Raw genomic sequence first — 14,972 nt, forward strand, 5'->3', positions numbered from 1 at the left:
ATTAAACTAAATGTTAATACAAATGGATAATGTGCTACTACATGCAATGATATGGATGGGCTGATGTACAAGTAGCATCTGATTAGTAATTAAATTAAACTCAATGATCAAGATATAAATGATCTAGACGAGGGAACTAGATGTAATATCTCCAAGTTTGCAGACGACACAAAGCTGGGTGGGCGTGTGTGCTGTGAGGAGGATGCAGAGAAACTCCAGTATGATTTGGACAGGTTGGGTGATTATACTGCATTTCCCATGCATCTGCCCAATGTGGATAAATGCGAGGTGATCCACTTTGGTGGCAAAAACAGGAAGACAGATTATCTAAACGGCAATAGATTAGGAAAAGGGAAAGTGCAACGAGACCTGGGTGTCCTTGTGCACCAACCGCTGAAGGTAAGCATGCAGGTGCAGCAGGCGGTTAAGAAGGCAAATGGTATGTTGGTCTTTATAGCGAGAGGATTAGAGTACAGGAGCAAGGATGTCTTGAGTATTGTGTGCAGTTTTGGTCACCTTATCGGAGGAAGGATATTCTTGCCATGGAGAGAGTGCAGCGAAGATTCACCAGACTGATACCTGGGATGGCAGGAATGACGTACGAGGAGAGATTGGGTCGATTAGGCTTATATTCGCTAGAGTTTAGAAGAATGAGAGGGGATCTCATTGAAACTTATAAAATTCTAACAGGACGAGACAGACTAGATGCAGGAAGGATGTTCCCGATGGCAGGGAAGTCCAGGACCAGGGGTCACAGTCTAAAGATAAGAGGTAAGCCATTTAGGACAGAGATGAGGAGGAATTTCTTCACCCAGAGAGTGGTGAATCTGTGGAATTCTCTACCACAGAAGGCAGTTGAGACCAATTCATTAAATATATTCAAGACGGAGTTAGATATATTTCTTAAGGCTAAAGGGATCAAGGGATATGGGGAGAAAGTAGGGACAGGGTACTGAATTTGGATGATCAGCCATGATCTCATTAAATGGCAGAACAGGCTTGAGGGGCCGAATGGCCTTCTCCTGCTCCTATCTTCTATGTTTCAAAGTTTAAATTTTAATGTCTCAGGAATGAAATGAATGCAAGTCCTGATTTTTGCCACTGTTATTAATTTAGCTGTGAATACAGAGTCCTTCAAAATTCATAAATAGTCACTTAGCATTCTACTGAGGCACCAATCAACACCAGGTAAATGGGATGACATCTAACCCGGTTTACCATTCCAGCTTATTCCTGCAGTTCCAGAGCAGTGCAGAGAGTCAGAACAAAAGATGCGCATCACTAAAACTGAATTCCTAACTCCAAACCAAGTCCAGCTTTGACCTACCTGTTGTGGACGTATCAATATGCAGGGCTGCCATTCTTTCAGATACTCAGGCGCCAAGACTTTTGGGATTTTTTTTTAAGTTGGGAGTGAGTGATCTCTACCTGTCACATGACTCCTGTATAAATAAAAAAGGAGCAACGTGTCATTTTATTAAAAATAAAACAGGAGTTTTCAGGAGGTGCTGAACACGACATTACTAAACCAGAAGAAGAATACAACCAATAGCTAACTACTTTTGCAAAAATAAAACACACATTAGTCTGAACTGGGACAGACACTGCAGGGACTGCCAGTAATAAGCATTGGTTATTGTCCAGTTTTCCGAAAAATCTTTTTTTGGTGTATACAATCCATTTCAAATCAGATTAAATAGCAGTCAGGGATACTTATTTTTAAAATAGCAAAATACTGCGGATGCTGGAAATCTGAAATAACAACAGAAAATGCTGGAAATACTCAGCAGGCCAGGCAGCATCCGTGGAGAGAGAAACAGAGTTAACGTTTCTGGTCTGGGACCCTTCATCAGAACTGGAAAAAGCTGGAGATGTTAACAGATATTAAGCAGGTGCAGAGACAGCATTCCGAAGGGACCACTCCCTCTGCGACACCCTGGTCCACTCCTAATAGCCCTTCTCCTTCGCCTGGCACCTTCCCGTGCAAGCACAGGAGATGCAACACCTGCCCTTATATCTCCCCCCTTCCCACTGTCCAGGGCCCCAAACACCCCTTCCAGGTGAAACAGCGATTTACTTGTACTTCTTGCAATATAATATACCATTCGCTGCTCACGATGCGGTCTCCTCTACATTGGGGAGACCAAACGCAGATTGGGCGACCGCTTTGCGGAACACCTCCGTTCAGTCCGTAAGGGTGACCCTGAGCTTCCGGTCGCCTGTCACTTTAATTCTCCGCTTCACTCCCACTCTGATCTCTCGGTCCTCGGCCTATTACATTGTTCCAATGAAGCTCAACGTAAGCTCAAGGAACAGCACCTCATTTTTCGATTAGGCACTTTACAGCCTTTCGGACTCAACATCGAGTTCAACAATTTCAGATAATAATCCCTGCCCCCCATTTTTCATGCTGTTGTAGGAATGCATGAAATCCTGACGAATTTACTAAGAGCGAGGCGATCAGCTAGCCAAAACGATGTTTAATGCAAACTGGTGGAAGTAACATTCAAAAACACAGGAGAACTCAAACACAGGTCTTTGCTTAAAGCTGGCTCCACGAGGACTGAGAGGGGAGGCTCCTCAGTCTGACGTCATCACGTTTCCCGCCGTTGGGAACGTCACGTGACCCACATGAGGACGTCATCGCGCTTGGTCTTAACCCTTTAGAGACCGCGCTGTTAACATGCAGCAAACGAATACACATACTGATTGGCTTTGTTACAGGCAATTATGTACAACAATATAAGAACCCCTTGGTGGCTCTGCCACATGCGCCCTCCCAGAATTGTCCTTAACAACGGCAGGTAATCGAAGAGGAGGTCGGACAAGCCTGTTCGACTGACTCCTATATTCCCGGAGAGGAATGTGCTGGGCAGTTGATGAAGTGGCAGGTGGAATGATCCGGCCGGGCGTGGCAGCGACGGGCGGCCGACCACGACGCGGTGGCTGTGTGGTTTCAACCAGCTGTTTGAGGTCCAGGTGTGCGGGCTTGAGGCGGTCCACTGAAATGTGGTCGGGTTTGCCGCCGATGTCGACCAAAAAACTCTTGGCACCCGCCCGCAATACTCGGAAAGGTACCGCGTAAGGAGGCTTGAGTGGACTGCGATGGGCATTGTGACGAACAAAAACGAACTTGGCCCGCATTAGCTCCACTGGAATGTGGGAGGCTGGAAGACCGTGATGCGACGTTGGAATCGGCTGGAACATCCGGGCGGCGTCCCGGTGGGTGTCGAGTTGCTCGGTGGCAGACCACGGCTGCGTTGGTGACGGCAGGAACTCGTCTGGCACCCGGAGTGTCTGGCCGTACACCAGTTCTGCGGCAGATGACTGCAGGTCTTCTTTTAGTGCCGTACGCAAACCAAGCATAACCCAAGGCAGCCTGTCTACTCATGCGGTGCCCTGGAGGCTGGCTCTGAGCGCCGCCTTCAACGACCGATGAAAAAGCTCACATAACCCGTTGGCCTGCAGGTGGTAGGCTGTGGTGCGATGGAGCTTGGTGCCCAACCCGATAGCCACAGCATTCCAAAGCTCGGACGTGAATTGCGGGCCGCGGTCGGATGAAATATCCGATGGAACGCCGAACCGTGCCACCCACGAGGAAATAAAAGCCCTGGCGACATCCGCGGAGGTAGTGGACATCAGCGGAACCACCTCCAGCCATCTCGTAGTGCGGTCGAACATGGTCAAGAGGTGAGTGAAACCATGTGACGGTGGAAGTGGCCCAACGAGGTTGACGTTGACGTGGTCGAAACGGCGTTCCGGCACTTCGAAGCTGGCCAAGGGGGCTTTAACATGACATTGCACCTTGGCTCATTGGCAAACGACGCAGGTATTAGCCCAGTCGCGAATGTCCTTGCGCATCCCTCTCCAGACGAATTTGGATGCCAGTAACTTCTGAGACGAATTTGGATGCCAGTAACTTCTGAGACGCCTTCACGCCAGGATGTGAAAGTCCGTGTATGGCGTCAGAAACTTTGCGACGCCAGGAAACCGGAACGATCGGGCGGGGAGGCCCCATGGAGATGTCGCAGAGCAAAGAGGTGCCCGCCGAGTGGAAATGTACATCCGTTGGCTGAAGGCAGGAGGAGTTGGTACGGAAAGCTTGAGTTTCAGGGTCGGCTGCTTGGTCGGCAGCCATGTGTGAATAGTCTATTCCCAGCTGGACGGCCTGGACGGCCGCGCGTGAGAGGCAATCGGCCACCATGTTGTCCTTGCCAGCCACGTGATGGATGTCTGTGGTAAACTCTGAAATAAAGGTGAGTTGTCGCTGCTGCCGAGCCGACTACGGTTCGGTAGTCTTGGCCATAGCAAACGTCAGCGGTTTGTGGTCCACAAACACGGTGAAATGGCGCCCTTCCAATAGAAAATGAAAATGGCGGATAGCCAGAAACAACGCCAACAACTCCCTGTCAAACGTGCTGTACTTGCGCTCGTTATGGTGCAGTTGGCGACTAAAAAACGCCAGTGGTTGCCACGCACCGTTGACCCACTGCTCTTGCACGGCTCCTATCGTGAAATCAGAAGCGTTGGTCGTAAGGGCGATGGTGGCGCCAGGCAGTGGGTGTGCCAGCATCGTTGCATTCGCGAGAGCGGCCTTCGTGTCCCCGAAGGCACAATCCATCTCCAGCGTCCAAACCACGGGTCCCTTTCCCGGTTTCCTTCTGAGAGCCTCGTAGAATGGTCGCATTAGTTGTGCGGCCCTGGGCACGAACCGGTGATAAAAGTTCACCATCCCCAGGAACTCCTGGAGGGCCTTGATGGACTGCAGCCGCAGAAATGCTGCGATCGTCTCCACCTTTGACGGAAGTGGCAACGCCCCCTCCGAAGTGATGCGGTGGCCCAATAAGTCCAACTGCTGCAGCCCGAACTGGCACTTGGCTGGGTTGATTATCAGGCCATGCTGATGAAGGCGGCGAAAGAGTAAGCGCAGATGAGCGCTGGCGATTAGAATATCATCGAGGTACACAAATAAAATTAAGTCCCGCAGTACCGAATCCATAAGGCGCTGAAATGCCTGTGCCGCATTTTTGAGCCCGAATGGCATTTGGAGAAACTCAAATAGGCCGAAAGGGGTAATAACCGGTGTCTTTGGGACGTCCTGGGGGTGCACAGGCACCTGATGGTACCCACGGACGAGGTCGACTTTGGAAAAAAATGAATTCCAGGCCAAATGCGCGGAGAAATCCTGGATGTGCGGTATGGGATACCGATCAGGAGTTGTGACTTCGTTAAGCCATCGGTAGTCACCGTAGGGCCGCCATCTGCTACCGGGTTTAGGGACGATATGGAGCGGCGAGGACCAGGGACTATTCGACCTGCGAATAATCCCCAACCGCTCCATTGCGGCGAACTCTGCCTTCGCGGCTGCTAGTTTGCTGGGTTCCAATCACCAAGCCCGTGCGTAAACCGGGGAGCCAGTCGTCGTAATGTGGTGCTCCACCCCATGCTTGGCGGTCGCTGCAGAGAAGGTGGGCCTGGTTAACTCTGGGAATTCCCCAAGGAGGCGGGTGAAATCGTTGGGCGCTGGCAAGGCGCAGGAAACCACGTGCGACGTGGCAGAACCTTGAAAACACGGAATGGAGTGGAATGTGGCGGCGTTGATCAGACGACGATTTTTCAAATCTACTAACAAGCTGTTGGCACATAAAAAGTCGGCGCCGAGGATCACTTGCGCAATCTTGGCGGTGATAAACTCCCATTGGAAGCATTGACCGCCGAAACACACCTGGGCTCGCCGTTTCCCAAATGTATGAATAGCGCCGCCGTTGGCGGCTTGGAGTGGACAACCGCGCCTCCCCGTCCGGATGTCGAGGACCGATGCGGGAAGGATGCTACACTGCGCTCCCGTGTTGCATAAAAACCGTCGGCCTGAGATGGAATCGGTGACATAGAGTAGCCTCCCGGAATCGCCAATCTTCATCGCGGCCGTGGGGCAAACTTCAGGTTCGGTCTTCCCGTCGCGCGGTTGGTGCTGGTGTTTCTTCGTTGCTTTAAGCTTGAACCCGCAGGGAGGGCGGCAGCATCGGGCCTTCGGGCCGAAACGGGCATGGTAATATCACCAGCCGGATGGTGGAGGCGTCAGGGCGGGGCCTTTCTGGGAGGGAGGCCGCGAGGCAGCGCAGTATTGTTGCATGACGGCGTAAATTTTGTCAGCCTCGGCCGTGAGCGCCACAATCCGCAGTTTCCGACCTCGCGAGGACTGCCTGCACCTGCTCGGGCAATTGGCTCAGGAACCATTCCCGAAATAGGAAATTCTGTGGTTCTGAACCAAGGAGCGTGAGCATTCGGCTCATTAACTCCGAAGGCTTGGAGTCGCCTAACCCGGGCAGCGTGAGTAACCGCTGTGCGTGTTCCGACTTTGTGAGGCCGAATACCTGGATAAGCCGCGCCTTAAGGGTGTCGTACTTGCTGTCGGCCGGGGGATTTTCCAGCAGGCTGATGATCATCGAAGCCGTGGAGCTGTCGAGTGCGGAGACCACGTAGAGGTAACGGGTCTGATCTTGCACCACGTTCCGGAGCTTGAACTGAGTCTCCGCTTGCACGAACCAGGAGGCCGCCTGTTGTTCCCAGAACTGAGGGAGCTTCAAAGCCACCGCATTCGCTTCCATCATGTCACTGCATCTCGCTTCCTCCGTGAAGATCGTCCGCGAAGAATCGGGGTCACCACTGTAGGAATGCATGAATTCCTGACGAATTTACTAAGAGTGAGGCGATCAGCTAACCAAAACGATGTTTAATGCAAACTGGTGGAAGTAACATTCAAAAACACAGGAGAACTCAAACACAGGTCTTTGCTTTGGGATGTCATGTGACCCACGTGATGACGTCATCGCGCTTGGTCTTAACCCTTTAGAGACCGCGCTGTTAACATGCAGCAAATGAATACAGATACCGATTGGCTTTGTTACAGGCAATTATGTACAACAATATAAGAACCCCTTGGTGGCTCTGCCACACTATGATTTTTGCCATTCCCATTTGCAACATTTTATCTATCCTACCTCTTACAAAAATACAGTATATTCTTTCAATTCCTTCCTCCCCTCATAAACCGCCCCGCCCCCCGCCGTCTCTGCACCTGCTTAATATCTGTTACATCTCCAGCTTTTTCCAGTTCTGATGAAGGGTCCCAGACCTGAAACATTAACTCTGTTTCTCTCTACACGGATGCTGTCTGGCCTGCTGAGTATTTCCAGCATTTTCTATACTTATTTTTAAGTTGGAAATTGTAACATATCTCGGGAAGGTATCTTATAGAAAATATGCAATAGGAAAGGACAAGCTCTCCCCAGTCACCAAGACACCCTCGTATGGGTCCTCAAAAGTTCACTCACCACGACCATTAGCATTATAATAAAATCTCAAAGTCTTTCTTATCCTTTGTTCCTCTTAACATTGCGTGAGAGAGTCCTAAAGGTCAGTTGCAGTGACTCCTAATCCAATTATTTGAGTTTCATTATTTACAATAGTGAGAGATGGGTCAAAAAGCAATTTTAAAAAGGTGTATGGATCCTAGAACGATACAATACATCAACCAGCAATATATTAAAGGACTACTAGTGTCAGCTTGGCTCAGTTGGTAGCACTCTTTCCTGCGTTAGAAGATTTAAACCCCTCTCTAGGGCTGGAGTCATAGTCCAGGCTGACACTCCAGTGCAATACTGAGTGTGATTCATGGTCAAAAGTGTTGTTCTTTGGATTAAATGTTGAACTGCCGAGATGGGGCCCCAATTGAAGTAGCTGTTAAGGATCCCAAGGCACTAATCAAACAGGAAGCAGTACTACCGATATCCTGGCAAACGTTCCTCACTCAATTAACACCACCAAAAAAAGAGATTGATTATTCATCTGATTGCTCTCTGAAGCTTTGCCGTATGCCAAGTGATTGCCATATTTAGCCTACAGAACATACACTAAATTTCAAAGCACAACCGAGAGGGGAGAATAGGGAGTAAGAGGTTGATTTACATCTTCACCGTCTGGGTGGTGTTTTCATACTTGTCCCATTATCACTTCCTGACGGCGTGGATTTCAACGGAACGAAAATTGTCAGCTTCCATAATGGGCAGGCGATCCACTCTGTCGGATTAGCGCAGAGGCAGTGAAGGCAAAAATCTACCCCTAAATCTGCTCCCGTAAATTGCAGGGGCGGGTGAAATGGAGATGTGTCCAACCCTCATCTTAGTTTCGCCATAGTTTATGTCTCCCTTTCCTCCATGTTTCAAAATCCACAAAACTGCCTCTGATGATGGTCCACCTCAACCCTTTACGTACAATTGCACCTCTGCTTCAATGAGAACTTGCATTTATATAGTGCCTTTAAACACAGAAAAACATCCAGAAACGCAATCAAAAAATGGACTTAGTTGTATGTAATCAAAAAGCAGTATTTAATTGTTTGTGAACCGCTTTGATGTCTGAGAGACAAGGAAGTCCTTCTCCTTCAAAATTACATGGTAGTCGGACAGAGCAACATTTCCAGCCATAGGGAGATTGGAAGAGTTGCAAAGCTAAGTGTACAATTTGCAGGCTACATTCAGAATGGCATAGAGATTCCAGGTGGCATGAGGGCAGACAAGTTAATGTTTCCCCTCTATCTGTATCACCATTAGTACAGTTTTAGTATGATTGCAGACATAAAGTTATAGATGACTTCAGTTAGGTTGACAGTATTGACATAATCCACAGCTGTTGCTTACACGTTACCTGTATGGTTAGTTTACTGATCTTTGATGCGTGTCACCTGAAGTAGTCATAAATAGAAGCTGTTAACTTCTCAAAGAATGAGGAAACAAAATTCTTTTTGCATCCTTGTTTAATGTAAACATCATCATCTCTCTTCCCACTCGCCCATTCCACATTCCAATCCTTGACGAGAAGCCAAGTTAGTGTCCAATTCTAATCTGAGGCGATTTATTAGCGTAAGTGTACATAGCTTGGAACATTTTGATTTTGCCCTTTTCCACTTCCTGGCAAAGCTCGTCGGAGTATAATATTCAACAGCAGTAAGTTAGGTTTCAGCCTCGGCTCAGTCACCTTTGAGTTAGAAGGTCATGGGTTCAAGCCCCACTCCAGGAACTTGAGCATATAATCTAAACCAACACTCTGGTTCAAGTACTGAGGGAGTGCTGCAGTGCCAGAGGTACCATTCATTGGATGAGACATTAAACCGAGGCCCCTGTCCGCCCCCTCAGGTGGATGTAAAGATCCCATGGCACCATTTGAAGAGGAGCAGGGGAGTTCTCCCTGTGTCCATGTCAATATTTATCCCTCAACCAGCATTACTAAAACAGATTATCTGGCCATTCTAGCATTGCTGCTTGTGGGACTTGGTTTGTACAAATTGGCTGCCACGTTTCCCTACATTACAACAGTGACTGCACTTCAAAAAAGTACTTCATTGGCGGTGAAGAACTTTGGGACATCCTGAGGTCATGAAAGAGGCTATATAAATCCAAGTTCTTTCTTTCAAGTGCAAATGCTTTCATTGTTTTTTATTTCTCAGTCTGCTTTTACAGGGAGTGGAACACAGCTCAATCTGAGCACCACCCCCCCCCCCCAATCTGTACACCACCCACCCCCCAATCTGTACATATAGAAAACCTTCAGTGTTCTCTAATACCTTGTAGCTTCTACCCATCCACCCACCCCCTCCCTTTCTCGCCACAGGCCGAACAGAAGTAATATTCACCCATCAGAAGTGTAATTATTACGAGCACAAAGCATTTTTAGGGGGCGAGGCTTCATTCTGTACACTTTTCTAATTATATTTCCAGTTGAGGAGTCTAGCGAATACGTTCACTAGGCGGAAGTTAAAATAAAAAGAAACTGCCATCGCTGGTAATCCGAAGTAAAAACAGAAGATGCTGAAAATAAACAGCGGGGCAGCCAGCATCAGGTAAAGAGCTTAGACAGGCTAAGGCGTCAGGTGCATCAGCTTCAGGATAAACACCCCAAGCGCCAACACCGTCAGTTCCCTTTTACAGGCCCTGGCAGCTTGCTGTAGCTTCCCCTCCCCACCAGTGTTAAATAGCAGGCTTTCCAAAAATGGAAACCTGCTTCCTGACTGGTTTCCTGGACTGTGAATGGGAGAGATCCGGGAATAGAAGCACTCACAGCACCAGGCAGTGACCCAGAGAAACATCAGGAGCCTCTCCGAGTCAGCCGGTTACACATGGTTTCCGACGAGAGACAGGGTTATCGCTAGTGTGCGACATTTATTCAGTGTACGAGGGCTGGGGATTGAACTTTCACTGCTAAGTTGTGCAGAGAGCATAAATTAAAACACAAGCCAAAGCTGCAGTTCTGCCCTCATAAATTACACCGAATGTACAGCACAGAAACAGCCCATTCATCCCAACTGCTCTACGCTGGTGTTTATGCCCCACATGCGCCTCCTCCCACCCGGCTTCATCTCGCCCTATCAACATCTCTTATTATTGCTTTCAGCCGCATGTACTTAGCTAGCTTTCCCTTAAATGCATCTGCGCTATTCGCCTCAACTACTCCATGTGATAGCGAGTTCCACATTCTCACCACTCTTTGCGTAAAGAAGTTTCTCCTGAATTCGCCATTGGGTTTATTGGTGACCATCTTAAAATTATGGCCCCTAGTTTTGGATTCGCCCACAAGTGGAAACATCTTCTCTACCTCTAGCCTATCAAACCCCTTCATAATTTTAAAGACCTCTATCGGGTCACCGCCCAGCCTTCTCTTTCCTAGAGAGAAGGGTCACAGCTGGTTCAAAATTTCCTGCTACCTCTCAGCTCGTGTATCATCCATGTAAATATTTTTTTGTACCTTCTCCAGTGTCTCTATATCCTATTTTTTATAACGAGGGGGAAAAAACACAAATATTTGATTTTTCCACATTATTCAAGAGTATAAACATTATTTGATAAAAATTACAAAACAAAAACATGGAATGAGGACCCAATCCTAATCAACTAATTATTTAAAATGCATACGGAAGTTTAGACTCAGTGCAAATACTTTTTACAGACAATTCTCCCCATTGTAAGGGCCAATGATAAATATTCAACCATCTTACAGTATTATCTAAAGAAAGACTTGCATTTATATAGCGCCTTTCACGACCACCGGACGTCACAAAGCACTTTATAGCCAATGAAGTACTTTTGAAGTGTAGTCACTGTTGTAATGTGGGAAACGCGGCAGCCAATTTGCACACAACTCCCACAAACAGCAATGTGATAATGACCAGATAATCTGTTTTAGTGATGTTGATTGAGGGATAAATATTGGCCCAAGACACCGGGGAGAACTCTCCTGCTCTTCTTCAAAATAGTGCCATGGGATCTTTTACATCCACCTGAGAGTGCAGACGGGGCCTCGGTTTAACGTCTCATCCAAAAGACGGCACCTCCGACAATATTCCCTCAATACTGCACTGGTTTGTTAGCTTAGATCTTTGTGCTCAAGTCTCTGGAGTGGGACTTGAACCACGCAACCTTCATGACTCAGAGACGAGGGGCACTACCAACTGAGCCACAGCAGACACTGGGTAGCATTGCACACAATGACAAAGAAGATTTGAACTGCTGTGGTATTGAATTTCTACAACTCCTTTAAGATACATGGAAATATTGTGGGAAATGTATTTGCAGTGACATTCTGTACGCATGACAACTTTTCTGTAGGTCTTAGCTTCTGTCACTGTCTCCGAGAGATAACTCTACCCTTTTAATGGGGATTACAATCTGAAGTCTTGGTGTAGCCTAGTGGTTATGGTAGCAAAATAAAGGTTGAGTTTTCAAATCCCACTTTGGTAAAATGTGAAATTGAATTCAATAAATCTGGTCATTAGAAAAGGACAATGAAAGCTGCTGGATTGTTGTAAATTTCAATTGGTTTAATAATGTCCTTCTGCGAAGGGAACCAGCCTGCCGTCCTTACACGGTCTGGCCTGCATGTCCCACACTACGTGCTTCACTCGTTCACTTAACAGGACAACTCGGGGTCAGTGGGTAATGGATGCAGTTTTGCCAGTTTTGCCCATGTCCGAAGACCATTAAAGAGCAGCAGCAATTGTGTTCCCGTGAGTGGGCGGAGCCTTATCTGAGCTGTAATGGGGTGAGTGAGCTTTGTTAAACACACAATGGAAATAGGTCATTTCTTTCTTGCCAGCAACTTATGGCTGTCTGAAGGGACTTCCCATTGGTAAAGAATACAGGAGAGAGAACATAAGAACATAAGAAATAGGAGCAGGAGTAGGCCAATCGGCCCCTCGAGCCTGCTCCACCATTCAATAAGATCATGGCTGATCTGATCCTAACCTCAAATCTTCTATCACTCTCCATCCCACCCGAACCCATGTGATCTCCCGGGAGAGGCGAAAAACCAGATAAAAAACCCAATGGCCAAATTGGGAGAAAAAATCTGGGAAATTCCTCTCTGACCCACCTAGGCGATCGAAACTCTTCCAGGAGATCACTCTGTAGGAAAAACTGCTGCTGTCAGAGAACACTGACTTAGAGTTCACTGGTGCAAAACGTGAGAACAGTTTGTGAGAATTAAGTGTCTTCGGGTTTACTAGTACATTGGACAGTCAGCGACTCAGCAAGTGCAGTTGCCCGGCATATTGGTAACTAAGGTACATACCATTCTCCCTGGTTATTCACAATACATACTAACATTTTATGTCGGAACTTTATTCCATTTACAGCGTGAAAGGACGGTCTATTAGAGGCTTTTAATGAAGACTGAGCTAATGGCATTAATGACAGATTAGCTTAACAATAAAAAGTAGGTGGTTAATGAATGATAATGCTGTGGCTTGGTAGAGGTGACTAGTGGAGTCAGTTATGGATTCCCTATGCTGTTCACATGATTCAGAAATGATTGGGAGTCGAGTACTTATAACTACATTGCTGATGGCATTAAATAGTATGGCCAGATGACAAGAGACTGTTAGCATTCAAAGAGGTCTGGAACAGTTACATGTCAGTGCTCAGAAACGGCAGATTAATTTACATTACAATTTAACAACACCTTCTATTTATATAACACCTTTAATGCAGAAGACAGCCCCAAGGTGCGGCAGAGGCGCAATCAGACAAAATTGACACCGAGACAAAGAAGTAGATATTAGGAGGGGCGACCAAAAGCTCGGTTCAAAGAGGTAGTTTTTAAGGAAAGTCTTAAAGGAGGTGAAGAGGTGGAGGGGCAGAGGGTTTGAGAGGGGAAATTCCAGAGTGCTGGGTTGAGGCAACTGAATACATGGCCTTCAGTTAGCGCCAAGTACACTTAAAAATGTATGTGTACCATTTGATCAGAGCACAGGTGGTGGGATACAGAAAAGCCAAACCCCAGTGGCTTTTTAAAATGGAGGAGAATGGGTAGACACTGTGCAGAGTTTTGCTACGTTATCTTCAGAAGTTAAAAGAGATACATTTTACAGAACATGAATTTTACAATGATACTTGGATATGCAAGGCTACGGGCCAAGAGCTGGAAAGTGGGACTAAGCTGGATAGCTCTTTGTGGGCCAGCACAGACACGATGGGCCGAATGGCCTCCTTCTGTGCCATAAACTTCTATAATTCTATGAGAACATTAAATGGGTGGATAGAATCCATCATGGGGAGAGTGGGGGGGAATGATCTGTAGGAGTGGGCTAATGAGCTTTATATCCACTTTAGATTTACCGCAAGTGTGAAAAGACTGAACAGAAAAAATTATGAATTAACCCCAAGTAAACTTCAAATGATTTCTGGGATATCTAAATGTTGGAACAGATTGCACACTTGCTGCATTTTCTAAGGGCAACACTGGCAAAGCTGCATCCATTACCCACTCCTAGTTGCCCTGTTAAGAGTGCATGAGTGAACGGCGTAGTGTGGTGTAGTGATCAATAACATGTCATTCTATAGTGGACACTAGGTGGAGCCGTAGAGCTGCGTAAACCTGTATATAGCTGTATGTATAAGACTACACTACCCAGCTGTATATATATTAAGACTACATTACCCATGAGGCACTAGGCTACCCACAAGGCAACAGTCAAGATGGCAGCCTGCACACAGGAGCACATATGCTGCATCTCTACAGATACTGTACCTAGAGAACGTGTACTGAATAAATGACTAGCTAGAAGATAGCTGTGTTCATAATAAGAATGTCTAGTTATTAATGAACATAACATGGTACCAGGGTGGTGAAGATCTGCTGAAAATTGTGAAAAGCGACATGGAGAATTTGAAACCACCAGAGTGTTTGAATCTCACAGAAAAAATCGACTACAATTGGCAGAATTTTAAACAACAATTCAAACTCTACATTGCAGCCATCGGATTCGGTACGAAGCCAGATGCAAGGAAGATAGCGTTGCTGCTTACGGTTGCAGGCCCACAGGCGATAGAGGTATTTAATACATTTGTATTTAATCCAGAGGAGAACAGAGGAAAATTAGAAGATGTGCTAAAAAAATTTGATGCACATTGCTCTCCCAAAAAGAATGAGACGTATGAAAGATACATCTTCCGTTCTCGGACACAGCAACAAAATGAGACTTTTGATAGCTTTATAACTGATCTGAAACTGAAAGCACAGACATGTAATTTCTCTGAGCTCAAAGCATCCATGATTCGTGACCAGATTGTGTTTGGTATTCATGATAAAAAAGTCAGGGAACGTCTGTTGAGAGAAACCGAACTAAATTTGGAAAATGCGGTGAAAATATGCCAAGCCAGCGAGCTAGCTCGAAAGCATGCGAAGACTTTCAGTGAAATCAATAATGATGCGATTGTAATGAGTGATAATGCTACTGTCGGTGCTGTGTCCTACAAGGGGAAGAAACGTGGGCAGAACAGAAATGAAAAGCAATCGGAGGATGAAATTTTTAATTGTAAACGCTGTGGTTACAAACACCAGTTAAGACAATGCCCAGCGTTTGGAAAAATGTGCACAAAGTGTAATGGAAAGAATCACTTTGCCAAACAATGCTTTTCAAA

The 14,972-nt window shown here is 46.7% G+C and overlaps 1 protein-coding gene across 2 annotated transcripts in view; it reads right to left on the reverse strand.

Annotated features, from left to right (window-relative positions):
- Nucleotides 1-14,972, reverse strand: part of tc2n (tandem C2 domains, nuclear) — a 118,094-nt gene that overhangs the window by 94,922 nt on the left and 8,200 nt on the right. For both annotated transcript variants that reach the window (XM_086002726.1, XM_086002725.1), the window contains exon 2: nucleotides 1,328-1,442. In XM_086002726.1, the coding sequence (XP_085858852.1) occupies nucleotides 1,328-1,361 (34 nt within the window). In that variant the 5' untranslated portion in view covers nucleotides 1,362-1,442. The remainder of the gene's footprint in view (nucleotides 1-1,327; nucleotides 1,443-14,972) is intronic.

This window comes from Somniosus microcephalus, chromosome 12, assembly GCF_052327205.1.
Source record: "Somniosus microcephalus isolate GS21.2 chromosome 12, FLI_Smic_1.0, whole genome shotgun sequence".
NCBI classification, from domain to species: Eukaryota; Metazoa; Chordata; class Chondrichthyes; order Squaliformes; family Somniosidae; genus Somniosus; species Somniosus microcephalus.